The sequence below is a fragment of the Antedon bifida genome, chromosome 11, assembly GCF_963402885.1.
Source record: "Antedon bifida chromosome 11, ecAntBifi1.1, whole genome shotgun sequence".
Classification (NCBI taxonomy): domain Eukaryota; kingdom Metazoa; phylum Echinodermata; class Crinoidea; order Comatulida; family Antedonidae; genus Antedon; species Antedon bifida.
Window position 1 is genome coordinate 15,926,947 of NC_136236.1, and position 27,742 is coordinate 15,954,688.

The window sequence follows — 27,742 nt, forward strand, 5'->3', positions numbered from 1 at the left end:
TCACATTATAATTAGAAATACTTGAAATGACACGATTATTATAACAACTCTACTTTTTTGAAATATTTTTCTTTTTTTCATTAATAAAAAAATTAACATAAATATGAAATTTTGTTAGAAAATTGGACAAAGAAGAAACAACAAACCAACCTCATTCATCTGGTCAAAGTTCACAAAAACACAACTACCCCCTCTCTTTGTAATCGCAGTGCCGGCTAGTTCCCGTATTCACTAAATAACAAAAATCATTAATTTTTCCATCATCTACAGCTTTAATATTCATAAAATATTTGTTTACAACTTGTACTAGACCACCTCGTCATGAAAGCATCACGTCTTGCTTTAAAAAAAATTAGTTTAATACGGTATAGTCCAACAATTATTTCTAAAATTGCTTCTGATAGCATAAAAAACCACAACTACCCCCTCTATTGAAATTCCCAGTGACGTTCAATAGTTCCCGTACTGATAAATAACAGTAATAATGGATTTTCCTATCATATACACCTTTATTATTCATGAAATGCTTTTCTAAATCTAGTATCATACCACCTCCTCATGTAAACGTCATTGTTAGCTTTAAAACAAATTAATTTAATACGATTTAGTTCAATAATAATTTCTAAATGATTATGATAGCCCTAAAAAACACAACTACCCCCTCTATTGGTATTCCAAGTGACGTTCAATAGTTCCCGTACTGATAAATACCAGAAATAGTTTTATTTTCCTATCATATACACCTTTAATATTCATGAAATACTTTTCGAAGTCTAGTATCATACCACCTCCTCATGTAAACGTCATTGTTAGCTTTAAAACAAATTAATTTAATACGATTTAGTTCAATAATAATTTCCAAATGATTATGATAGCCCCAAAAAACAGAACTACCCCCTCTATTGGTAATCGCAGTGACGGTTGTTCAATAGTTCCCGTACTACAGTACTGAAAGATACTATAAATAGAAATAGTGTAATTTCCCATAATACAGTATAATAAATATACACACATACACCTTTATTTTCAAAAAAATATTTTGGTAATTTGGTAAATCTATCATATCACCTCCTCAGGGAGTTAGTTGGCAGGATACGAAAAAAATACAAGACACAGATTTCACTTATGATTGACGCATTTTAATAATTCTATAACTTTTTTCAATTATTCCCAAAAATATTATAAAAACAAGTTCACCATCATAAAACATAGAACTTGAAGACTAGGTTGTAACAAAATAACTGCATTGAATAAGGTCAGAGGTCATGAAATGATACCGCTACGTTAAGAGGGGCGTTTTAAGTCGGCACTAAATTCTACAAAGTAGCAACATGTAATATTTATCTGCACATATTTACAGACCGAATTATTGCAGGAACTATCACAACACAGGTTGTTTTGTGAGCATATGCAGTTGATGGTTTCTTATGCACCATCATTGAATTATCAGTGCTGCGTATAGGTGAAAAGACACTCTGTAATCAATCAAAACGATGATAAAACAACTGTGTTTTTTTGTTACACTCCGAGTTTTTGTTGCACTCCGAGAAATTGTGGTCGTTAGAATGTATATACAGTTATTACTATAGTAGGCTTATTTGTAGCCGATTATTCTTAAAACTGAACAATTGAAAGTTATTTTTCACAGTACCTACACAACTTGTGTAAATTTTGAATTGAATAATCTGCAATTATATAAAAAATTACATGCGCTGCATGATTTGTTTTGCCAACAGATTTTAAATCAAGTTATAGTTACTATGCAACTAATTCTCCGCCACAATATACTTACTCAATTAAGTGCAATCTACAAAGAATAGAAGAATATTATATAGTACGTTTAGATTTAATTACACAAACAACAAAATATTACAATATTCAATGCTTCTTGTCTTTTAAGTTGTTGGTTCTATCATATAAAATATTTCTATTGTTGTTTGATTGTCATTACTATGGCGACATGATACATCATACAGGTGATAAAGGGAATAATTCCGGAAGGACATACTACTAATAATATTAAGATACATTTTACAATTTAATTACACTATCAAATTAGTTTGACAAAAAAAAATGTTATATGCCTAAATATGGTAAAAATATGGGCACATCACATTTTTTTTTCTCACATAAAATTTGATAGTGTAGAAGAAACAAAATATTTTGCATGACTAATTTTTGGGTACTATTCTGTGACTTTGATTAACTCTTTACTGATTGAAATCAATAAATAAATGTAACAACTATATATTTGTATATTTACAACATTCTGCAGTAACAAATTACTGCAGTAATATGTAAACCTCTCTGCAAATTGTGTATATGTCACCTGACACACTATACGAATGTACTGTACACTCTCTTATCACCTGTTTATTTTTAATTATTCTGTTTATAAATTCTAAGATAAGGAAAATACGCTACACATATTAATAAGAAGAGTACATGCAATAATTACACATTAATTACAGAAATGACATGCCTGTTAACCTCCTTTCACACTGAATTATGTTAACCCCCTATCACACTGAATCATGTTAACCCTCTTTCACACCGACACCAGATGCGTAAAGTGGAAACACTCTAACTTACTGCCAAAAAAAAACCCCACTGGTTTGGAAAGACTAAGAAAAACGCTATGGTTTCATTCAATATCCAAGATGTAAAACAGATATTGAAAGGTAGTTTTTGTCACTGAAGTTATCACAACACTGATTGGTTTATGGGCATGTGCAAATGTTTGTCATCACGCAATAGTGCATTCGTAAAATTATTTCAATAGAACTTGAACAGATACTCTGGATTGAATCACATTATGATTTTGCTTAGGTTAAGATATGCAGTGAATTTAAATAGCGTAGTTATACAACAACGGCATTATACACGATTAAGCTATTCTATGTAACTATTAATTTTATAAACCAAACCAACAATATAATAATTATAGATGCTAAATAATATACTTTTCGAGCACAATTAATATTTATATTCAGAATGTTGTATGTACGACGTATGTATATAAACCTATTGCTCTAAAAATCATCTTTAAACATAAAAAAAGACACTTTGTAATATTAAAACTGATATAGAAAGGGACATTTATCAAAATATTTCATTTAAGTCTGGTTTCAGTAATGTTCTATTTCTTGTTATGAGCTATTAGAAATTGAAGTTTGTCATAGAACGAATTTATAGCTCCTACTATACAATAAGTACACCAAATATTGATAGGGCATAGGCCATGAGTTGTTAGGGAAATGGCAGCATGTTACAGCTTATACCATGGCATGCAAGGGACTCACCTAAAATGGGCCCAAGCCAAGGCATGCTACAGTAGAACCAATGCCAGGTTAGCATAGGGCCTAATCCTTGCCATGATAGGGTGTATGGTAGGGCCTCTGACAAGGAAGGTTAGGCCTAGGCTAAGCCTAAAAAGGGGCCAAAGCCAAGGCATATTAGGCCTAAGCCAAGGCATGCTACAGTAGAACCAATGCCTGGTTATCATAGCGCCTAATCCTTGCCATGATAGGGTGTATGGTAGGGCCTCTGACAGGAGAGGTTAGGCCTAGGCTAAGCCATAGTAGAGCCACCTGACAAGGCATGTTAGGGCCTAAAAGACAACAAATACTAGGACCTATACCAAGTCATAGGCTTTAAATAAAATGAGCTTTATCATGCAGACAGAGAATTAGATAATTAAAAATATTCAATTTCTCTGTTTTAAAAAAGCCCTCTTGAATTGAAGGAATACAAATAATACAATTTATACAAACAATTTAATTGTGTCATGTCCGAGTGATATCGGGGAGTACGTGATTTTGATTACAATTTCAGTAGATCAAACAAACATGTCTTAACAACCACAGCCGTCCTGTTTAGGAGTGTAGTTGGGGTCTATTTTTACCGAAGTTGGAAATTCGTTATACATGTCTTGTTCCGGTTCTTGGGCGAGGGCGTTCTTTGCAATCGTTTGGAAAGCTTGGTCGACATGAATGTTATCCTTGGCGCTGGTTTCAAAATAAGGAATGCTGTTTTTGCTGTCGCACCAATTTTGTGCCCTTTTTGTAGATACCTGAAAAAAAATTATATCCAACAAAATAATAACTTTTACCAAATGGAAATAAGGAGAGGAGTGATAAGCTTGGTTCCCACTAAAAGAATGAAAGTATGTTAACGCAACACAGATAATTTGACCTATCACAGCGTTAGATTACTGTCACTTTATGAGGGCCACTTGGGCTGTTAACACAATGTAGGGATAGATGCAAGGAGCTAAAATAGGCAAGAACACCGGGGTAACCTATCTACACTTTTTTTACAAAAGATGCATTGGACATTTTAACTACAAGCCATAATGTTTTTAAAGTTTTATTTCATTTATTTGTAAAAACATCTGAAACTTCTAAAGAGTTAATCCCAGTTCTAATCTGGGAAGACTTGTTCTACTTACCAGAACTATGGCTGAGGAGTTATATAGTATATAGTTTATAGTGGCTGTGGTTTGCAGTGCCCCTTCTTACCCGCTCGATGTTGAGTAATACAAAATTAAAATCATGTCAATACTTACCATTCTGTTTTCCAAATCGATTTTGTTTCCTAGCACGACAAATGGAAAATTTTCAGGATCGCGTGGGCTTGCTTGAATGAGGAACTCGTCGCGCCAACTGTCGAGCGATTTAAAGGAATTGGGTGAAGTTACATCGAATACTAAAACGCAACAGTCTGCGCCACGGTAGAATGCGACTCCTAGACTCTGAAATCGTTCTTGACCCGCTGTGTCCCATATCTAGTGAACAAAAAAAATAAAAAACATATCATCACTAGATCTGATACAAAATTTTAATTAGTCATTCTATAAGCATTGTCAATGTCGAAATTTTCACTGTCCTGACATAGTAGGGACAAGATGCTCAACCAATCGAACAACAGAATTCTGAGTTTTGGAGATCAAAGGGTTTATTTGTGGCTGCGACACAATCAGTTCCTCGTCCCTTAATAGACAGTACGGAAAGCGGAAAATATGTACATTGTACAGTAATGTTGGTATTTGTCGCAGCCAGACATAAAATCAAGGCAAGGCGAGCTCTTTAGGAGTGAAGGTGTTTTTGTTCTGAGGAAACAATCAGGTATTTTCCATTATGATTATTATATATGAAGATAAATTGTTCACCTCGACAATAATTTTGAAAACATACCTGCATGGTGACTAGTCTGTCGTCCACCATCACTTCTTTTGTGAGGAAGTCTGCTCCAATTGTCGCCTTGTATTGATTGCTGAACTTTTTGTTCACATACTGGTTCATCAAGGATGTTTTGCCAACACTAAACAAGGAAAAATGTTTGTAATTACACAAGTTCCTGCTTTGTGAAATGATGTGATGGATAAATGACTCCTTAGGTTAGTGAACTTATATGAGATAATAATGTAAATGACTCCTTAGGTTAGGGTACTTCTATGATAATATAAATGACTCCTTAGGTTAGGGTACTACTTATAAGAGATAATATAAATGATTCCTTAGGTTAGTGTACTTATATGAGATAATATAGGGAGATTCCTACATCATTTTACAACACCCCTTCTTTAATAACGTCCCATCCATCAAATTGATCTTTATAGGTGTGTGAAGTGAACTATTGAGCAAAATGAATGTTTCTTACCCGCTATCCCCAAGGATGATGACTTTCAATAGAACCTTCTTCCGTGAAGACATTTTAATTTTCTTTTTATCAGCCTGCAAAATTCAACATAAAAACCAACAGTCAATAAAACTATCAATTCATATTTTTCCACAATAAAACAGTAATTTATTCAATATATTGTATTTATTAGTACTGATAAGTATACACCTTGACAAGAATTATGATTCCATAGTGTTTACTTTGACAGCTTACTTAAGATTACAAGTGTATTTACATACTGTAAATATTTGAACGAACTTGTTCTTATTACATTTTAAAGTGGTTATAATTAGAATGGTATGTTCCAGTCAGAATAGGTAGGAACATGGAGAAATATTTCTCCATGGTAGGAACAACTGAAAATGTCTAATCTTAGGTGGGCTATTATATATCATGGGGTGGGCTATTATATATCATGGGGTGGGCTATTATATATCATGGGGTGGGCTATTATATATCATGGGGTGGGCTATTATATATCATGGGATGGGCTACATGGGGAGTAAATATGGTACAAACATTAACCACTTAACTATAGGCCTAATTGATTGGTCTGTTTTGAGGAGACCTACCTAGCTCCTTGCTGTTTCTGCAGTATATTAACAGTGCAAATATATCTTTTGCGAGAAGTTTGAGCTGATAATGGGACCAGCTGAACATGCTGCATCTATGTTGTAAGGTTTGTTATGATGATGAAGGAATTACAAAAGGTAACCTGTGGGTTGATTCCATTTTGTATTCACTGCATGCAACAATACAATATAATCAGTGATGCATAAATGACTGTTTAAAAAACATCTTTGTTGACAGATAATAATATACAATAGAATTAGAACTTGAAGTCTAAATGGCGCTCTAGTTCACGCAATATATAAATGCATCCTTTAAATAAACATAAGACCGTATTTTTTTCCGGAAAAACACAATGATAATTAATTAAATACAGTAGTTGAGTAAACTCTTCAAAAGATAACTTTTTGAAGGCCCAAAATAATGCAGTGACCACGCCCAATTGGTGACATGAAAGATGGTGGTTTGTGAAATAAAATTTATGGCGAGTTCAAATCCCTCACCTTTCTAGAAAATGAAAGCAGAGTAAATAAGGTGTTCAACTGGATTAATTAAATAGTGTAACGTATTGGCTAGACATCAAGTTGTTGTGTAACACTATTACTATCTGTAGTTCCTCTTTCATTTTATCCTATGTATTAGCCATGTGACTTTTAAAATTCAATCATTTTAAAACTCCTTACCAATGTACACTGCCATGTAATACTTGTGTTAATTGTATAGTAGATTATTTTCCACATAAAATGCTGTTTAAGTAGGAGCTAAGCTTAGGTAGGCTACATGCTTTTAAATTATCAATTTAAAAGCATGTCATAATGGAAGGAGTGAGAGTGTGGAAGGGTGACTGTAGAGAGTGTCAACTTTAACTGAACAGATGACTATAAAAATTCTATAAAACTCTGTGAGGAGGATATCAGCAGTTTTGTGTCCCATTGTACTATAAAGTCATCATGATAAATCAAGGTGACATAGTTAAATAAGATACTAATAATACAGACATCAAGTTAAGAGTGTGCCATACAAAGAATCACCGAATATATTGACAGTCCAAAGTCTGGTGGTATTTACATGAGTCAGTAAATTTAAGGAAGCATGCGTGTGATGATGAAGAGTGCACATATTTTCCCACATCACACCAACAATACTGAATACAAATTATTATTATTTATGTACCTCTCTGCTAAAACACACAGTATATCTTGACTTGTCAGTCATTACATGTTTGCTTTATTTTATTAGCCTACACATAGCTTACATTTTTAATACAGTAGGCCTAAATTATTTTAAGAATAAAACTCCATTAAATCATCATATCAACTAGCCTATATAAATACATTAATGAACACCAGAACATTAATCTAACAATGTGAATTAAAATATTACTATGCTTTAGTACTCTGTGCCTATATCTCGGAAAGTCACACTGACACTAGGCATTCCCCAACACTTCCCAACCTGAAAATATTGCCCCGTGCACAACAGCCAACTCCCGTGTGATTTCACTATTCATACAGCTTGTTGTAGGCCTAGCTTTCTCTGTCAAATAAACTTAATTCTTTAAATAAAAACAGGCTTTCATCTACTTATAAAAGTGAAAAAGAACATGAAATATAAAGTATTGTATACAATACCTAAATTCTCAATTAAAACCCCAATTATCCAGAATTTATACAATAATTATTAATCGTCATTCACTCACACAACAAGAAATACTCGCAGAGAGCAGCAGTTTTTTGCAGGGAGGTCACGAGTTTCGAAACGTCATAGAATTTCCCCATAATGCAATACGTCAGCAGATCAGTATGTTGATATCATAGATCAGTGATATAGATCATAATCTATTTATATAACAATTTTAAATACATTCATGTTTTAATTTGGTGTTGATATTTAATCAATTTAATTAGCTAGGCTTATGCTAATACTATCATAAGCTTATATTAGTCATCTGTTATCTTTTTATCATAGTAATTGATATTTATAGTCACTCGAATTACGAAATGTTTATCTCTGTGGAGCAGTCCAATGACCATGTGACATTAGCTGTAGGCCTAACTACCAAAAATAATATTTTTCACATACAAGATTTCAAAACATCGCTGGGGAACATGTTCTTAAATGTTCGTTACACATTTACAATATTAAAAGAAAGATATAACAAACAACAGTATGAATAACGTACATTAACCCCCATTAGGAAAAAAAAGTTAGTATTAATGAAATGGACGTAAGCTACAGCCAAAGGCCTACTATATAGTACAGTTTATTATAGTACTAAAACTAGTTACTGAGACATTACTAGGCCTACTATGTATTTGTATTATCTATATATAAATTATGGTTAATTCTTTATTAGTTATCAATTATCATGATTACATTTTACAACTAATGGCATGAGGTTTTAGTTTAATTCACTTTCATGTTGTTTGTATGGCCTCCTTGACAACCACATCGTTTCATTTTCGGTGGCCGGTCTGGAGCAAGAATCATGGGTTCTATCTTTATTTTATCTGAAACTTCTTTAGGCATGTCTTTTTCAGGTAGTTTTTCGAAGGCATTCTTTGTAATTGTTTGGAAAGCTTTGTCGACATGAACGTTATCCTTGGCGCTCGTTTCAAAATAAGGAATGTTGCTTCTGTCACACCATTGTTTTGCCAATTGTTCAGATACCTGTGTAAAACACATAATATCAATCAAAATTACACGACCAATTGAATAAATAGGCCTAAAGACCAATGGAAAATTATATAATTTCAATAGTCAATACATACCATTCTCTTTCTCAAATCGGTTTTGTTTCCTAGCACGACAAATGGAAAATTGTCAGGATAGTGTGGGTTTGCTTTTACGAGGAACTGGTCGCGCCATCTTTGAAGTGATTTAAAGGACTCTTCAGAATTGACATCAAACACTAAAATACAACAGTCTGCGCCACGGTAGTAGTTGACCCCTAGACTCTGAAATCTTTCTTGACCTACTGTGTCCCATATCTAGTGTACAGAAAAAAGAAACTATTGTAGAAAAAAATGAAAGATTCATCATGAAATCGCAATTTAATTTATAACACTGATATATACATGATATATTTTTCATCTCGGGAAAAATGTTGAATAGGACCTATACCTGCATGGTAACTAGTCTGTTACCCACCATCACCTCTTTTGTAAGACAGTCTGTGTTAATGCTTGTCTTGTATTGATTGCTGAACTTTTTGTTCACATACTGATTCATCAAGGCGGTTTTGCCAACACTGAAAAAAACAATGTTTAAATTACACAAATCAGTGGCAATGTACAGACGGTATAATAATCTGAATCTTCTGAAAGTAACTCGACAATGAAAGAACTAAAACGCTGGAAGAAGATAAGTTCCGGTCTTACACTATTTTAATTACCTAAACCAATAAATTCAAAAATTGTTCTTAATTGGTTCTTTTATATATGGTAAATTTAAGAATTTATGGAAGCATCGATTTTATGAAAGTTTCTTACCCGTTATTTCCAAGGATGATTGCTCTTATTACTATATTCGTCATCCATGAAAACCTCTCAACATTTCTTTCATCAGTCTTCAAAATTGAACATAAAACCAATAATCATTAAACCAATACTCAATAAATCAATAATCAATAAACCAATAATCAATAAGCAATAAGCAACCTTGACTATAATTTAATGTTCTTTTCAGCCTGCAAAATTCAACATGAAAACCAAAATTGTATATACATTTTGAAAAGATATTATTATTATATTATATCAGGTTTTACACTTATCACCTGCTTTTCGAGAATTTCTTTTTTCAATCGTATGTCGATAAAATCATTTTGAACACCTTCCATCAACTCTAGTTGTTCATCAAATTCTTCATTCCCTTCTACAGTATCACATATTTCTTCATGGACTGCTTTGACGTTTTCATAAGCTGTCATCACATCGGCAAACAACTCATTGACAGTGCTGAATTGTCTAGTACTCGGTTCAGTCCCTTTATCCGTAGGTATAAATGGCCCTTCAATTTTCGCTGTTCTCTCTTTAGTTTATTAAGATCCGTCATAGTGGTTTCTACATCGTACGATCTAACAGGAAAGTCATTCACTGAAAATGTCTCCACTGATTACTCAACACTTTAGTCTGGCTCTGTTCAGAAGAAATGTATTAGGTAAAAGCAGTATGCATGAAATTTGCATGTCAATTTGGGTATGCTCAATTTAATAATGGCGTCTTGACATTCTAATCCTAAAAGCAACTGGCCGCAAAAATCATATCATTTTCCTAAATGGCAGAACTATACTAATTTTTCTAAGGCTGACCTCCCCAGTTTAACATTAGTTAAATATATTTTACGACTTTTTACCCCTTAATTTAAAGTTCATTTTATCTTTTATGGAAAGTAGTTTAGGGTTCCTATTTTACTTTAACAGCAGTCATAATGCCCGGTCTCTTATTAAATATGGCCTTTTATTGAAATACGACAATATTAAATTATTGCCAGGGTTTGTTTATCCTGAGTATGTAGTGCGCATCCTGTCACGGTTATATCGGAAACGATACCCGGAAAAGGTGAATTATTACAATCTCACTGTTACATTAACATTGTCTATTATAATTATAGTAATTATGATGTTTACAACTAGCATTTTTAATATTCATTTTAGTTATTTAGGCCTATTTTGAATATTCTTTACGAACAGACCTCTTCACGGGACATATGCCTATGCAATGTTAGTCGTCTGAATAACAGGCATGTGGGCTACCTGTTGATTATAGATATATATGATAATATGGATGACTAGCCTATTCTATTTCATTGCCAACGTATTCATGTAGGCCATATTATTTTTACGTCCGTTTTATACACATAATAATGTCGCATTATCTGCGGTGCCATTTGAAATGGTTCCATACTTGTGGTCCATTCAGAGTTAATAGTTGCTAACTAACAATTTTCTTTATCGTGACATCATTAAATTTCATAAAAACAGTATAAATCATCGGTAAATGAATGAATACGAACATTACCTATAAACAATGTATCAAAATTCTACCAGGCCTATACATAGCTTAGCATTCTTTCGATCGTCTATTATAAAAAGTGAAAATAATACGAAATAAGCATTGTTACAATACCTAAATTTTCTCAATTAAAACCGTCACTTATTCACACAACAACGAGAATTAGTTCGTGCAGCAGCAGTTGCAAGAGTTATGAGACTTTCGAAACGTCATGGAATTTCCCCTCAATGCAAGTCTATTTAATTATAGAATCTGTAGAGAAGGTAATAAAGAAATGTTTAACTCGAGCTCCGTTGGAGGGGGTATTTTTTCCATGAATACTTCCATATTTGTTTTTAAACTTTATTTTTTTGTGTGTGTATTAGGCCTATTGTTTATTTGTTACTTTACCATCAGAGGCCCGTGACCAATCCTCATTATCAGTATGAGTTGTATAACATATAAACATCTCACAGATTTCCCCATCTTTATCGTTTCAAAGTAATCCAAAACACCATTGGTATATACATGGAGAAATAAGTTAGCTTATTTCTCCATGGTATATATTAAATATACTCAACTGTTTTCCTTTTTTCCTTTTTTAGAAAAAAAGAAGAAGAAGAAAATTAATAATTAATAGACCGATGTAAAGAGAAAAATTGATTAGCAAAGTTTGCAACTATAACAGTGGTTGTCTTCGTTCATCAGAAAGTAAAATTTGTTCTTGTTTCATGAGATCTGAGAAAGATGTGTTGAGCTGTAGAGTATAGTTGAATACATTTGATCAAATATTATTATATAAGTTGTCGGAAAAGGTAAAGACAAAATGAGAAACACTGTGGAAAGAAGAACCGAAACATGAAGTAGGATGACCCCCAAAATATTCTACTATGCTAAACTTTAGTTTTTCTTTCTTATTTTCCAATTTTATGGATTCGCCACTGATTAAAAATGCAATATATAGAATATTTCCTTTCCATTTTCCTAGCTCTGTCTACACTATCAAAGTAGTTTGACAAAAAAAGTGTGATATGCCTATATATGGTAGTAATATGCCCAAATATGGTAGTGATATGACATCATCGTGTCCATATGGCCACATATTTTTTGTCACATAAAGTTTGATAGTGCAGACACAGAGCTTTATAAAACACAAACGGAGACGACGGATTCGTTTAAAAGTTATTTTCTCACACATATAAAAACACAACAGATAAAGAATATCTATTATTATTTATTGAGAAATAACATGGACATATATCATAGGAAAAATATTATATATAAACAAGACCAAATAATTATATTCATTTATATCAATATAGATACAAAATTGGATATCATAATAATTATGATAATAATTATGATATTTTCTTTAGTTTGACAGTTTTTATTGGTGAAACGTTGCCTTCTAAATTTGTAATTCTTTTTAATTTCCTGAGTCCAGGAATCTATTGTTGATTTTGGCATATTTGTTTTTTCCAGTAAAACTTCATACTAAGGGAAATTCCAGTTTTTAGTCGCGCGGACGCGACTCTATAGTTCACTATGTCGGTCGGTTGGTCGGTCTGTCTGTCTGTCTGTCTGTCGGTCTGTCTGTCGGTCCGGTATCACTATGCGTTTTATCGCTTTCTGATCTTATCTTGATATCAGTTTAATCTAGCTAAGTCAATTTTTCACAGAATATTCCTTATGGCCAGGAATCGATGTGGTTATGTTTTCACGGTGCGCAATAAAAAATTACGCGGTCTACGCACGATTTAACGAAATCACGTTTGTAATCATATCTTCACAACCATGAATCACAATTAAATAAAATTTGGTACTCATAAATTATAGGGCATAAATCATCATATGGCAATACAATTACGTGCGTAGCGCATGTAACGCATGCGTACGCGCGCTTAAAATTTTCAAAATTTATTTTCGATGAAATAAGAGTACGTTTCAGGCAATTTTAAGCGTTTACAAAATTGCCATGAGTGCGCAGATTTGCGCGCGCGCACTGCGCGTTAAATGTTATTGCTCACTCTTTTTGCCCGATTTCTGTTTTGTTGACTTACTTTTCAACTCGAAATTACGTTATACGAGCACGTCAAAAGTGACAGGCTACGCACGTGTAAATTAAAAAAATATAAATGTTTTTAAACATTTCAACATTTTTAAACATGTTCAGTAATTTCGGTCAGTATAGTTCACTATGTCGGTCGGTCGGTCTTTCTGTCGGTCTGTCTGTCTGTCGGTCTGTCGGTCTGTCTGTCGGTCCGGTATCACTATGCATTGTAGCACGCGACTTAATGGCTGTTGGCCTTGTTGGTTAGTGTCCCCATCCCCTATTCAGGGGACACCCTTATTAAGGGGACACTTGTTTGGTCCTAAATAGGGGTTCTATCAATATCAAAATCAATATTAACTTAACAAACAATATTTCATTAAGGGTTTAGAAATGTTGCATAGGTGGGAATATACAAAAAACTATTCAATTCAATTTATTCCGGATTTTACACTAGAAATAAAAACACACATCACACATGCTAGCTGTTTCTAATCAAATTAAAATATGGTATATTGAAAGATCGGATACATTTTCATTCATTCATAACTCAACCGCCAGACACTACAGTTATCTATAATTATAGAGACCCCTTAGACAACAAAGTATCAATCTGAAATTCTGTATGTCTCTTTTTGTCTCTATGTCTATTTTTACTCTGGAGGCTGAAATTGTATCTTGTTCCGGTTCTTCGGCTAAGGCATCGGCAATCTTTGCAATCGTTTGGAAAGCTATGTTGACTTGATCGTTATCCTTGGCGCTGGTTTCAAAATAAGGGATGCTATTTCTGAAACACCAATTGTTTGCATCTTCTGAAGATACCTGTAAACATCATATCAATCCAAATTAGGAAAACAACCAATAAATAAAAAGCAATAGTGTTAAGCAATGAGAAATTAATTATTTCAAGGCATACCTGTCTCTCCAAATCAATTTTGTTTCCTATCACGACAAAGCATTGGTCGGCATACTGTGGGTTTCTTTGTTTGATGAAATCTTTACGCCATTTGTCAAGTGATATAAAGGACTTGCGCTTAGTTACATCAAATACTAAAACGCAATAGTCTACGTTACGGTAGAATGAAGATCCTAGACTCTGATACCTTTCTTGACCTGCTGTGTCCCATATCTAAGTAACCAGGGAAAAATTAAAAATATATTAACTTTAAGGACAAAATAAAATAATCGCCATAAAAATGTTGATTTGGTATGTTGTTTGACGATATATTTTTTTAACTCAAAGAGATGAATACATGCCGTCATGATAATTTGTCTACCGTTGTCCATCGTAACCTTTTTCGCATGATAGTCCATTCCAATGGTTAGTCTGTAGGATTTATCATCGAAATGTTCGTTCACAAACTGGTCTATGAAGGCGGTTTTGCCAACACTATGATACGAAAAAGCAATATTTTATAAATTAAATTTTTTTTTAAATAAATAAATAAAGCTATATCCAGTGACCGTATTTACCAATCTAGTGAGATATTTCATTTAAATAATATTTCACCAAAATCAATACATTATCTCTTTCTCTATTATTCTTTTAATGAAATAAAATAAGGATTTTTTTTATTTTAAGGGTGTTTCCTTTAGCTTACATGGTATAGGATACGAGTGCTGACACTTAATTACCTACTATCTCCAAGGATGATGACCTTTACTTTCTTCTGTGAAGTTAATCAAACTAATCAGTTATTAAACAGCTAGCTTACATTTTAATATGTAAAATACTGTACTTTCAAATAAAGCATTCAGTTTATTTGATATTTTCAAGAATGTGAGTTTAAACAACTTTCCACATAATTACAATAACATATAGGCCTAACTAAATGTTTTTTCAATGTATTACAATTAAACCGATATATTTGAACTTATGATATACCCAAGAATTGATAAACCATTTTTCTTGTTCTCTTCTTTTATTATATATTTTAACATTAAACAATAATAGTATAATAAAGAAAATCATGGAACGTCGAAGTGGACATTGAATTATATGATAACATTAGAAGTCTGAAATTATGTATACCCGTATATCCTTTTCTATGTTTCATAGTTGACACCATTTATAACAATAATAATAAACTACCCTTCATAATAACTATATATAATTAATGATATATAATAATTATTCATTAATTATGAGATTACTGTTCCATTGTATATATTCTGATTTGGAACAACTGAGGGGCTAATCTTATTTCAAATAATTTAATTTAATGTAATGTTATTGTTATGTAATTTATATCACAGCAACTGAAGTATCAGAGAGGACACTGTTTGTTTGATTACTGAATCAGTTTCTTCACTTACCTGGACCGTTACCTGATTATGAGCAGGGAAGACTCTTCCCTGGTTTCGAGATAAATACCTATTCTTTTTCAATTGTATATCGACAATACTTTGATAGTGTAGACAGAGCTAGGAAAATGGAAAGGAAATATTCTATATATTATTGCATTTTTAATCAGTGGCGAATCCATAAAATTGGAAAATAAGAAAGAAAAACTAACGTTTAGCATAGTAGAATATTTTGGGGCTCTTCCTACTTCATGTTTCGGTTCTTCTTTCCACAGTGTTTCTCATTTTGTCTTTACCTTTTCCGACACCTTATATAATAATATTTGATCAAATGTATTCAACTATACTCTACAGCTCAACACATCTTTCTCAGATCTCATGAAACAAAAACAAATTTTACTTTCTGATGAACAAAGACAACCACTGTTATAGTTGCAAACTTTGCTAATCAATTTTTCTCTTTACATTGGTCTATTAATTATTAATTTTCTTCTTCCTTTTTTTTTCTAAAAAAGGAAAACAGTTGAGTATATTTAATATATACCATGGAGAAATAAGCTAACTTATTTCTCCATGTATATACCAATGGTGTTTTGGATTTTATTTGTTTTAGCTGTATATGAAATATAAATTAACAACATAAATTCTAAACCACCCGCTAATTAATTACTATGAAACGATAAAGATGAGGAAATCTGTGAGATGTTTATATGTTATACAACTCATACTGATAATGAGGATTGGTCACGTGCATTTGATGGTAAAGTAACAAATAAACAATAGGCCTAATACACACACAAAAAAAGAAAGTGTAAAAACAAATATGGAAGTATTCATGGAAAAAATACCCCCTCCAACGGAGCTCGAGTTAAACATTTCTTTATTACCTTCTACAGACTCTATAATTAAATAGACTTGCATTGAGGGGAAATTCCATGACGTTTCGAAAGTCTCATAATCTCTTGCAACTGCTGCTGCACGAACTAATTCTCGTTGTTGTGTGAATAAGTGACGGTTTTAATTGAGAAAATTTAGGTATTGTAACAATGCTTATTTCATATTATTTTCACTTTTTATAATAGACGATCGAAAGAATGCTAAGGTATGTATAGGCCTGGTAGAATTTTGATACATTGTTTATAGGTAATGTTCGTATTCATTCATTTACCGATGATTTATACTGTTTTTATGAAATTTAATGATGTCACGATGAAGAAAATTGTTAGTTAGCAACTTTTAACTCTGAATGGACCACAAGCATGGAACCATTTCAAATGGCACCGCAGATAATGCGACATTATAATGTGTATAAAACGGACGTAAAGATATACAGATATGGATACGTTGGCAATGAAATAGAATAGGCTAGTCATCCATATTATCATATATATCTATAATCAACAGGCAGCCCACATGCCTGTTATTCAGACGACTAACATTGCATAGGCATATATCCCGTGAAGAGTTCTGTTCGGTAAAGAATATTCAAAATAGGCCTAAATAACTAAAATGAATATTAAAAATGCTAGTTGTAAACATCATAATTACTATATAATAGACAAGCCCTGTGTTAATGTAACAGTGAGATTGTAATAACTCACCTTTTCCGGGTATCGTTTCCGATATAACCGTGACAGGATGCGCACTACATACTCAGGATAAACAAACCCTGGCAATAATTTAATATTGTCGTATTTCAATAAAAGGTCATATTTAATAAGAGACCGGGCATTATGACTGCTGTTAAAGTAAAATAGGAACCCTAAATTACTTTCCATAAAGATAAAATGAACTTTAAATTAAGGAGTAAAAAGTCGTAAAATATATTTAACTAATGTTAAACTGGGGAGGTCAGCCTTAGAAAAATTAGTATAGTTCTGCCTTTTAGGAAAATTGTAGACCTAAAATTTATGATTTTTGCGGCCAGTTGCTTTTAGGATTAGAATGTCAAGACGCCATTATTAAATTGAGCATACCCAAATTGACATGCAATGTCATGCATACTGCTTTTACCTAATGCATTTCTTCTGAACAGAGCCAGACTAAAGTGTGTGTGTAGGCCACTATGTAATTTCGTGTCATTTCTTTTGTTAAAAGCAAAATTCCAGCTGATTTAGTGTCTTTAGGATGTAAAGTAATAAAAAAAATATGTTGCCATTTTTTTAAAAAAGCTTAAGGGTATCACATCCAAGATGGCCGCCAATGCGTAACATATCCAATAAATGTACCATATTGGACAAAGTAACACCCATTATGAATAATATTTTAGGTTAAAATTAATGCTATATGGGTTCTCTGCTATATAAAAATTATTATAAACCTATATTCATTAGTATTTTGACATTTTGAATTTCAAAATGGCCGCCATTTTAAAAAAATGGATTAAATGTCTTATTAAAACATGTGCAAGTTATGACGTATAGGCCTATGACAACAACATGGTTATTAACCCAAAATGGTGGCCATTTTGAATTTCAAAATGGCCGCCATTTTTTTAAAAAGCGTTAAATTTCTTATTAAAACGTGTGTAAGTTAAATTAAATTAGATTGAAATGACACAAAATGATATGCCTACAACAACATGGTGATTAACTAACTCTGCCAAATGAAATATTTCTAATCAGTGCGCTGTCTTGAATGCGATATAGTAAGTTGACCTTCCTTCGTTCTCTACTATTGTATCCATCAAACTTCAACAGACTGATCTGTGATCCCAACAAGCTTGTTCAGAAACAAATCAGCAAAGGTACTGCAATACCTCATTTCGCCCCTAAATGCTCATACGTTCTTATATACAGTACTGTACCAACTGACTATGTGATACGACAAAGGATCTCTACTGGAGTCCTCTTTTACTTTGATTAGTTTGTCACCTGTATTCACTGTCATATGTATTTTTTGCCAATATTCGTCCTTTTCTTAGGATCCCATATAGACAGTTTGCCTTCTACAAAACTTTTACCAATGCCTCAAACATCATGCCATGGCCAACAAACACCTCTGTGAGATTTGCAGCATTCTTCATTAATCAAGATATCATCTCTCTTTAAATGTTGGCTTTCAAACTCATCAACTAGATTTGCCAGCTCTGATGAAATCATTAATTTGTGTTATTCCAATGATACCATGCTCAATGACCTTGATCAATTGATGTAAATCCAGCAAGTCCCTTTGTCACACATACATGTCGTCTCATAAACTCCAATATCAGTAATCTGTTGAAAGTGATACAGCGGAAGTAACCGGCCATAGTTTAGGTGGTCATGAGCAAAGAAATATTTTATAAAAGCATGTGTACTTTCCATGTGTGCAGATATCGTTGTCTTGTGTCTCTGACATTATAGGGATAGTTTAACCACATCATTTAGATTTCGACGACTCTCTGTATTCAAGTTAATATCTTTATGATCAGCGTTTTTCAAACAAAATGATACGTCACTTAGAATCATTTTCTCTGTCTGAATTTTTTCTAGAAAAGTGTCAGAAGTTGTAGAGAGAAAGCAGAGTAGTATGTGCTTCTGTGACATCCTTTAGAGATGTTTTCCATTTAAGATATTTGTGTCACTGTTGTATAGGTAATACAATACAACAAAAGCACTGGCCGCAACACTATTTTCACAATGCTACATGTTTAAAATCCATATAATTCACCAGGTCAAAATAATTGCTTCTTGATGTCATCTCTGTCCACCTCCACTCAACTCGGGCAAGAGTCATCACCAGGTATTATCTTGTATTTCCCTAGTACATGAGTTTTTATACCACAACCATGTGCACACATCAAACCAGTGTATAATGGTGGTCAACTTTAAGGTACATCTAATGAAATCGGTTGAGATTGTAGAAGATGAGAAGTGGGAGTTAATGCTGCCTATGAAGCTTGTGAATGAGCTGTATCTTTCTTCAAGCTTCTGCCAAAAACTTACCAACCATACTGGTGACCATGGCCTTGAAGATTCAGACATTGAATTACATGGCAATAACGCATTTATTATTGAACACCATATTTATACAGGATTTCACAATCTATATTATAAGTTAGAGAATTTGTACATTTGTTTGTTTGTTCGTTATACAAATTTTTGTTACTGCACATAACCTTACATATTGGATATCAAAATGACCAGAATTGTACCGGGAAAGTTCTAAACTACATTTGAACATCATCCGCTATTTAAGATCTAAGTTAAGCTTGGTTCCCACTAGGACGCAATGCAAGGACGTAGACGCAACGCAAAATAGTTGACCAATGACAAGCGACCGTTAAATAAATCCATCGCTTGTGATTGGTCAAATCCCTTACGTTGCGTTACGTCGTTGTGGGAACCAAGCATTAGGGGCCAAAATGTGGTCAAAATGGCCCACTTTTCCTCACTTTCGATGTTAGTTCTGTTTCAGCACGTAACCATACATATGGGATATCAAAATGACCGCAATTGTACCGGGAATTTAATTTTGCTTAGGCTAGGGGTAGTAAGCTATCAAATTGACCAGAACTGTGTCGTAGGAAATTGTTATAAAGTATTTTAATTAGCCCTGGGAAGGGGGTGGGGATGTATGCCTGTCACCATGACCGAAACTGTACTGGGAATGTTTTAAACTACATCTGAAAACTGGCACTGGGGGATTATGAGTTGGTAGTTATGGCTAACATAATTTGTACTGGAAACGTCTTAAACACAATCACCCAGTAACTGGGATGTGTTGGGAGCGTATCCGGATATTCACCCCCTGGACATTTACCCCCCGGAAAACTATCCCCCGGACAACCACCACCTGGACAACTACCCCCTTAGGACAACTACCCCTTTAGGACAACTACCCCCCGGACAAATACCCCCCGGACAACTACCCCCTTAGGACAACAACCTGGAGGTTGGCGAGTATAGGGACACTGGGGTCTGAGAAGGCTTTAAACTAATTTAGAAACCCGCCCTGTGGCGGGTATAATTGCCAGTAAGGTATAAATACACTTGTTTGTATTGTGGTCCTGTCTGAGATACAAACATTGAAATACAAGTTTCACTTTTATGAAAAGAAATGAGATCTATAATTTAGATTTAGAATTAATGGTTGCTGAATATTTGATATCAATGTAAGTTGTTCCATACTTTTGCAACTCCAACTTTGAACGATTAGGTAATTCAAGGGTCATAGTAGGGGTATTATATATCTATTATACAGAGAACATTGACAACTTTAGACAGCCTTATATTTAGACAATCCTATGAGAAGTGACTATTTTAGAACATTGTGTTCAAACAACAAACATTATTTAAATTTATTTTTTAGTGGTGGCCATTTTGAAATCCAAGATGGCCGACAGATTATCGCTATACATAGTTAAGATTGTATAATGTGTAATACCATCAAAACGGACTTGTTCCACATTCATAATTTGTGTTATTGGTGATATCCTGGTTTTAAATAGGGTTATTTGAGTATTGGCGGCCATCTTGAATTTGGTCCTTTAAATTTCTTTAGAAAAAATGGCAACATATTTGTTTTCATTCCTTATATTATCAAGATATGAAATAAAGTCAAAGTTTGCTTTTAGCAAAAAATATACACGACATTCATATAAACGACATACCAGCCTACATTTATTAACAATGAATAACTTCCTGCAAAGAGCCAGTTATTAACAAACATTGCAAAATAAATCAATATGGAGGTTGGAACTTCAGTTAACATTTTTCCCAGTAGGGTCCACATTGAAGGCTTAGCTAGAGTTTTGTTCATGAGAAGATTTCAACAGATACTTATTTAAAAAGATCTCCCCATACAAATGAATGTCACAAACAGCATATATTACAATTAAATAGGATACTACATATACGGACTTCATTCTTTCAATTTTTTTCTTTCATTTTTTGTTTATTTATAAAAATTGAAAATAATATGAAATAAAGCCTTTGTACTATACCTAAACTTTCGATTAAAATCGTCACTTAGTAGTACACCCACAACAGTCAACAGTTCTGGAGTAGTGCAGTTTGCAACTAGAGTCACGAGTTTGTCGAAACTTCATCGAATTTCCTCTCCTCGGTGCATGTAAATCTATTTATACATTGGTATAAGATACAGTTTTGTTACAGATGTGGGGTGGCAGTATTTTCCCCATGAAGAACTATAACATTTCTATTATTCAGTTTATTCAGCCACCGAAACTGCACTGTGAAGGAGAACTACAATACAAGATATTCATTTTCATAATAAAGAAGATCAGAGAGTTGATTAGAAATTAATGATAAAGTAGTTAAAACTTCCTGGTAAGATCATATGGCATTCTGAAAATACCGTAATGAATGTGAAAAGGTAAAGACAGAAAACCAATGAGTGTCAAAAGAAGCGCCGAGTGAGATGAACCCCTAATAATAATATCTATGCTAGTCGTTTAGTTTTTCTTTTTTCCTTTAAGCGTGGTTCTCACTCTTAGACGAAATGCAAGGGTACCGCAAGTAATTTGACCAATCACGACGCGGCGGATTACCCTAACTGTGGCTTGTTAGGATACTGAATATCAATCTTTATATCGTTTTAGCTCTGTAATATAAATTTTCTCTGTATACATATTCGTTTTATCTAGATTTCAACACAATATCAAAATATTTTATATAATCTTTTAACCTCTGTCTGTGTAATATCACTTAAATATTCATTGATAAATAGATAGATAGACACATATACTGTAACCTTCACCATATTGTTTATCATTGCAATAAAAGTGGGTTGCCCCACAAAAGAGAAAAAAAACTGTCGCTTGTGATTGGTCGACTGACTTGCGTTGCGCTATCGTGTTACGTTGAGTTCGACTACGCAACTCCCATTTTTGGAATTCGCCACTGATTGAAAATGCATTTAGTTTTTTAAAAAAGCATTAAAAAAAGTCTTTTCATTTGCAAGAAATTTAATGAATGTAAATATGTTTTCGTATTGCGAATTTCAAACAACCGCCAGCGGCCGTACAAATAAAATCTAAAGAGCCGTTTGCCCCCTCTCTCGTCAGATGACAATGTATTACATCATAGGCATGATAATAATTTTACATTAAACAGCCATCACAATCGGGGAATAGGTCAACAAGTTTCGTATCAGTATCTCAACTCGTTACGAAATAAAACGATTTGGAGGCATCTTTAAGCCTACTTTAACGGTCGATGATGTTTCTTAATCTTACTAAACATAAAACATGACATTGTAGGAAATTAGTTAGCCGTAATAATAGGCCTAAGTCATACAAATGTATGGAATGTTCGGAATTAAAGTGATCAATAATCAATCATTTAATCAATAATACTTTTTGATGGTCCATGAATGATGAAAAAAAACAAAGATAAAAAGCCCAATAATGTAATACTATTTGGGCCTATACGCTCGCATATTTCATCATCTTCCCTCCAATATTTCAGCATCGCCCCTAGAATAGAAGTTCTGCAAACTTTCTAGGCCTGCTGGCATGATGTCTATGTTATGATACACTTCCATTTTTTACAATATCACTACCTCAGTTATTCATTTATTTCCTTTATTTCGGATAGTAGGCCTAAATCACAAACAAATAAAACAAAAAGAAAAAAAATTTCATCACAAAAACAACCTAAAATATCCTAAAATATGAATCATTTAACTCTAAATATTAATTTCAATATAAATTTATAATAGAGAGATAATTAAATAAATGGATAATTAAATTGAATTAAAAAGTAAAATAAGTTTAACGAATTAAATGGCATCAAATATCATTACAGCAGCCGTTCCCCAACAAATAAACTGAAAGTGTTTGCACCCTCTATCGTCAGATGAAAAGTATTACATCATGAGAGATCATGAGATCATTTGAAAAGACTCCAAATTGGTCCCAGTCAAGATAGACCTATTACTATATTCAAACACTGTAAGACGAATGTGTGGTTCGTTCAAAGTTATTTTCTCACACATAATTTATCTAATATAAAACATTGTTCCCTTTGGTTAGTGTCCCCATACTATTCAGGGGACACCCTATGGGACACTTTTACCCCTTTTACACCGCCAGTAAAAATGCGGAGTTGATCCGGAATTGTATAACCCGAGTCGTACCCGGGACGCAAATATGCGGGAATGTAGGCCGGTGTAAACGACGTATTTGTTTGGTCCTAAATAGGAGTTCTACTTGTACTGACAAAAATTTATATTAACTTAACAAAAAATATTCTCATTAAGGATTTAGAAATAATACAACAAAACTATTCAATTCTTTTATTTATAATTTATAACACACGCTAGCTGTTTCTAATTAAAATATGGTATAAATTGAAAGATACATTTTCATTCATTCATAACTCAACCAGACACTTGCATTTCATGATAAACAATAGGCCGGCTTACAACAGTAGGCTTACGGTCTGTGCGCCTGTTACCTCCCCTACATGGGAAACATTTCAATTTCTTAGTGCTGACCGAGTCTATTTTCACTAAAGATGATGAACGTTCTAAATCTTCTTCGGGTAAGGCATCGGCAATCTTTGCAATCGTTTGGAAAGCTATGTTGACTTGACTGTTATCCTTGGCACTGGTTTCAAAATAAGGGATGTTATTTCTGGCACACCATTTGTTTGCATTTTTGAAAGATACCTGTAAACATATCAATCAAAATTAGGCAAACAACCAGTAAATAAAGAGCAATAGTGTTAAGCAATGAGAAATTAAATATGTCAAGGCATACCTCTCTCTCCAAATCAATTTTGTTTCCTATCACGACAAAGCATTGGTCGGGATACCGTGGGCTTGCTTTTTTAAGGAACTCGGTGCGCCATTTGTCAAGTGATTTAAAGGTCTTGCTCTTAGTTACATCAAATACTAAAACACAATAGTCTACGTTACGGTAGAATGAAGATCCTAGACTCAGAAACCGTTCTTGACCTGCTGTGTCCCATATCTAAAGAAACCAAGGGAAAAAAAAAAATATATTAACTTTGGGCGAAAAATAAAAGAATCGCCATGAACATGTTGATTAGGTATGTTGTTTGACGATGTATTTTAACTCAAAGAAATGAGTACATGCCGTCATGATAATTTGTCTACCGTTGTCCACCGTAATGTGTTCCGTTTGGTAGTCCATTCCAACGGTTGTTTGGTAGAGATTTTCATCGAAATGGTCGTTCACAAACTGGTCTATCAAGGCGGTTTTTCCAACACTAGACGAAAAAGCAATATTTTATAAATTAAATTTAAAAAAAATTAAATAAATAAAGTTTGTTTTGTTTTGTTTTATATTTATACCGGGTAACCTCTTCAGTCAAAGACTGGTCTCCCAGAGGCCCAGTTGGTGATCAGTGGCTGTGATGTACTAATACACCGGGGTAACCCCCTACTCGTCTCGAAAGATGTACTAGGTTATAGATTCAGTGACCGTATTTACCAATCTAGTGAGATATTTCCTTTAAATGACATTTCACCAAAATCAATACATTATCTCTTTCTCTATTGTTCTTTTAATGAAATAGGATAAGGATTTTTTTTTATTTTAAGGGTGTTTCCTTTAGCTTACATTTGTATGAAACTTTCTTACCTACTATCTCCAAGGACGATGACCTTTACTTTCTTCTGTGAAGTTAATCAAAATTAAACTAATCAGTTATTAAACAGCTAGCGTACATTTTAATATGTAATAATAATACTTTCAAATAAAGCATTATGTTTATTTGATATTTTCAAGAATGTGAGTTTAAACATCGTTTCCAAATTATTTACAATAACATATAACTAAATGTTTTTTCAATGTATTACAATTAAACCGATATATTTGAACTTATGATATACCCAAGAATTGATAAACCATTTTTCTTGTTCTCTTCTTTTATTATATATTTTAACATTAAACAATAATAGTATAATAAAGAAAATCATGGAACGTCGAAGTGGACATTGAATTATATGATAACATTAGAAGTCTGAAATTATGTATACTCATATATGCTTTTCTATGTTTCATAGTTGACACCATTTAAAACAATAATAATAAACCACCCTTCATAATAATTATATATAATTAATGATATATAATTATTCATTAATTATGAGATTACTGTTCCATTGTATATATTCTGATTTGGAACAACTGAGGGGCTAATCTTATTTCAAATAATTTAATTTAATGTAATGTTATTGTTATGTAATTTATATCACAGCAACTGAAGTATCAGAGAGGACACTGTTTGTTTGATTACTGAATCAGTTTCTTCACTTACCTGGACCGTTACCTGATTATGAGCAGGGAAGACTCTTCCCTGGTTTCGAGATAAATACGTATCGCTTTTCAATTGCATATCGACAAATCTTTTTTGAACATCTCGCATCAACTCCTCTTGTTCGTTAAACTCGTGATCATCATCTGTAGCATCAATTATCTTCTCGTGGATTTCTACTACCTTTGTATGAGCTTTTTCCGCTTTTTCATAATACTTTTCGACAGTTTTGATGTTTTTTATAGAACTTTCTAGTGCTTGGTTCAGACTAGTCATCTCTCTGTCAAAAGATGCTATCCAATTACGCCTTGACTTAATTAGATGTTTGCGATCCGCCATACTAGTGGTTGTGGCTACTAACTACATATACGATATACAGTAACAGCAATGAATTACTTCCAGCCAGTTATTAAAAATTAAAATGTTCATGAGTTGATAGCGAGTCTCAAAGTTCAAATATTCAATATCAATATTGTAGTGTACTCTACTCTAATACATCTACATCCCTTGTGTTATTCAGTATCAATTTGGATAACCGTCGGGTTAATGATTAAATTTCTATGAACTGATTAAGCCTATCAACCATTAGTGTGTAACATTGAATGTAACATAAATCAATATGGAGGTTGGAACTTAAACTTAAACTCGAGGACCAGAATGCATTTACATTTTACTTCAGTTAAAAATGTTCACAGTTTTAGGGTCCAAATTAGCCTTAGCTAAAGACTTCAACAGATACTTATAAAAACGAACAAATATCTCCCCCCCCCCCCCCCATACAAATAAATGTCACAGACATTATATATTACAAGTAATACTACATATACGGATTTCATTCTTTAAACGCATTTTGTTTGTTTATAAAAAGTGAAAATAATAAAATAAAGCCTTTGTACTATACCTAAACTCTCAATTAAAATCGTCACTTACCAGTAATACACCCACAACAGTCAACAGTTCTGGAATAATAGCAGTTTGCAACCACTAGAGAGTCAGGAGTTTCTCGAAACCATCGAATTTTCCCTCAGTGTATGTAATCTATTTATAAATGTAGGCAAACATAAATTCTTTACCATAAACCAATAAATCGTTTTATTGGTTTATTCATGGTGGATTCCTTAATCCATGGTTTATTAAGAATTTATAGGCCTATGGGCCTATATGCTTATAAAACCAGAAATAAACATTTTCGAAAAAAATATGTATGCAGTTTTTAGTTTTATATTTACGTGGAGTGCCAGTATTTTCCCCATAAAGGACTAACATATTTCGATTATTTTTACTGGTTATTAATTGGTATTTTTGTTTATTTTTATAACTTATCTTTAGTGACCAATCCTCTACGTGTTTTCAACAGTTAAGATCAGTTTAATCGGACTACAAGATAACATTCATTTTCGGAAAAAGATCAGAGAGTTGATTCGAAACTACTAATAAACAAGTTAGGTCTACTAAGATCATAGAATGTATGATCATCCAGCGATTTCTGAAATACGGTATAGGTGAAAAGGTAAAGGAAAAAAGAGAAAAACCAGCGAGTGTCAAAAGAAGCGCCGATATGAACGCCAAAAATATTATAAAATAATAATATCTATGCTAGTCGTTTAGTTTTTCTTTTTTCCTTTAAGCTTGGTTCTCATTCAAGAGCATCGCAGCCAAGTAATTTGACCAATCACGACGCGACGGATTACCCTAACTGTCGCTTGTGATTGGTCGACTCACTTGGTCGACTATCGTGTTGCGTTTAACTACGCAACTCCCATTTTTTTAATTCACCACTGATTGAAAATGCATTTAGTTAAAAAAAAATACTTTAAAAAGTGTTTGAATTTGCAGGAAATTTGATTAATGTAAATATGTTTTCGTATCTATTGCACCAGGAGCGGCCGGACAAACAAATTCTGAAAAGTCGTTTG

At 33.1% G+C, this 27,742-nt stretch overlaps 4 protein-coding genes across 4 annotated transcripts; all 4 read right to left on the reverse strand.

The window, feature by feature from the left end:
- Positions 1-1,827: 1,827 nt before the first annotated feature.
- Positions 1,828-7,931, reverse strand: LOC144856336 (ras-related protein rab7-like). The gene is made up of 5 exons (XM_078714318.1): positions 7,884-7,931; positions 5,662-5,735; positions 5,196-5,322; positions 4,568-4,786; positions 1,828-4,072 (listed from the first exon to the last, which is right to left on the reverse strand). Exons 2-5 carry the CDS (start codon positions 5,712-5,714, stop codon positions 3,854-3,856), a joined length of 618 nt encoding a protein of 205 aa, XP_078570444.1. The 5' UTR covers positions 5,715-5,735; positions 7,884-7,931; the 3' UTR covers positions 1,828-3,853.
- A 243-nt stretch (positions 7,932-8,174) lies between these two features.
- LOC144856330 (ras-related protein rab7-like) lies at positions 8,175-11,447 on the reverse strand. Its single transcript, XM_078714308.1, has 6 exons — positions 11,379-11,447; positions 10,028-10,388; positions 9,744-9,820; positions 9,376-9,502; positions 9,024-9,242; positions 8,175-8,922 (listed from the first exon to the last, which is right to left on the reverse strand). Exons 2-6 carry the CDS (start codon positions 10,178-10,180, stop codon positions 8,659-8,661), a joined length of 840 nt encoding a protein of 279 aa, XP_078570434.1. The 5' UTR covers positions 10,181-10,388; positions 11,379-11,447; the 3' UTR covers positions 8,175-8,658.
- A 2,416-nt stretch (positions 11,448-13,863) lies between these two features.
- On the reverse strand, positions 13,864-14,969 carry LOC144856136 (ras-related protein Rab-7a-like; the record flags this gene model as incomplete). The annotated part of the gene is made up of 4 exons (XM_078714101.1): positions 13,864-14,115; positions 14,210-14,422; positions 14,551-14,683; positions 14,929-14,969. Coding segments are annotated over 4 exons (639 nt in total), but the record flags the coding sequence as incomplete, so codon positions are not given.
- An 8,953-nt stretch (positions 14,970-23,922) lies between these two features.
- On the reverse strand, positions 23,923-26,159 carry LOC144856138 (ras-related protein Rab-7a-like). Its single transcript, XM_078714102.1, has 5 exons — positions 25,830-26,159; positions 25,151-25,185; positions 24,644-24,776; positions 24,305-24,517; positions 23,923-24,213 (listed from the first exon to the last, which is right to left on the reverse strand). Exons 1-5 carry the CDS (start codon positions 26,100-26,102, stop codon positions 23,923-23,925), a joined length of 945 nt encoding a protein of 314 aa, XP_078570228.1. The 5' UTR covers positions 26,103-26,159.
- Between the last annotated feature and the right edge of the window lie 1,583 nt (positions 26,160-27,742).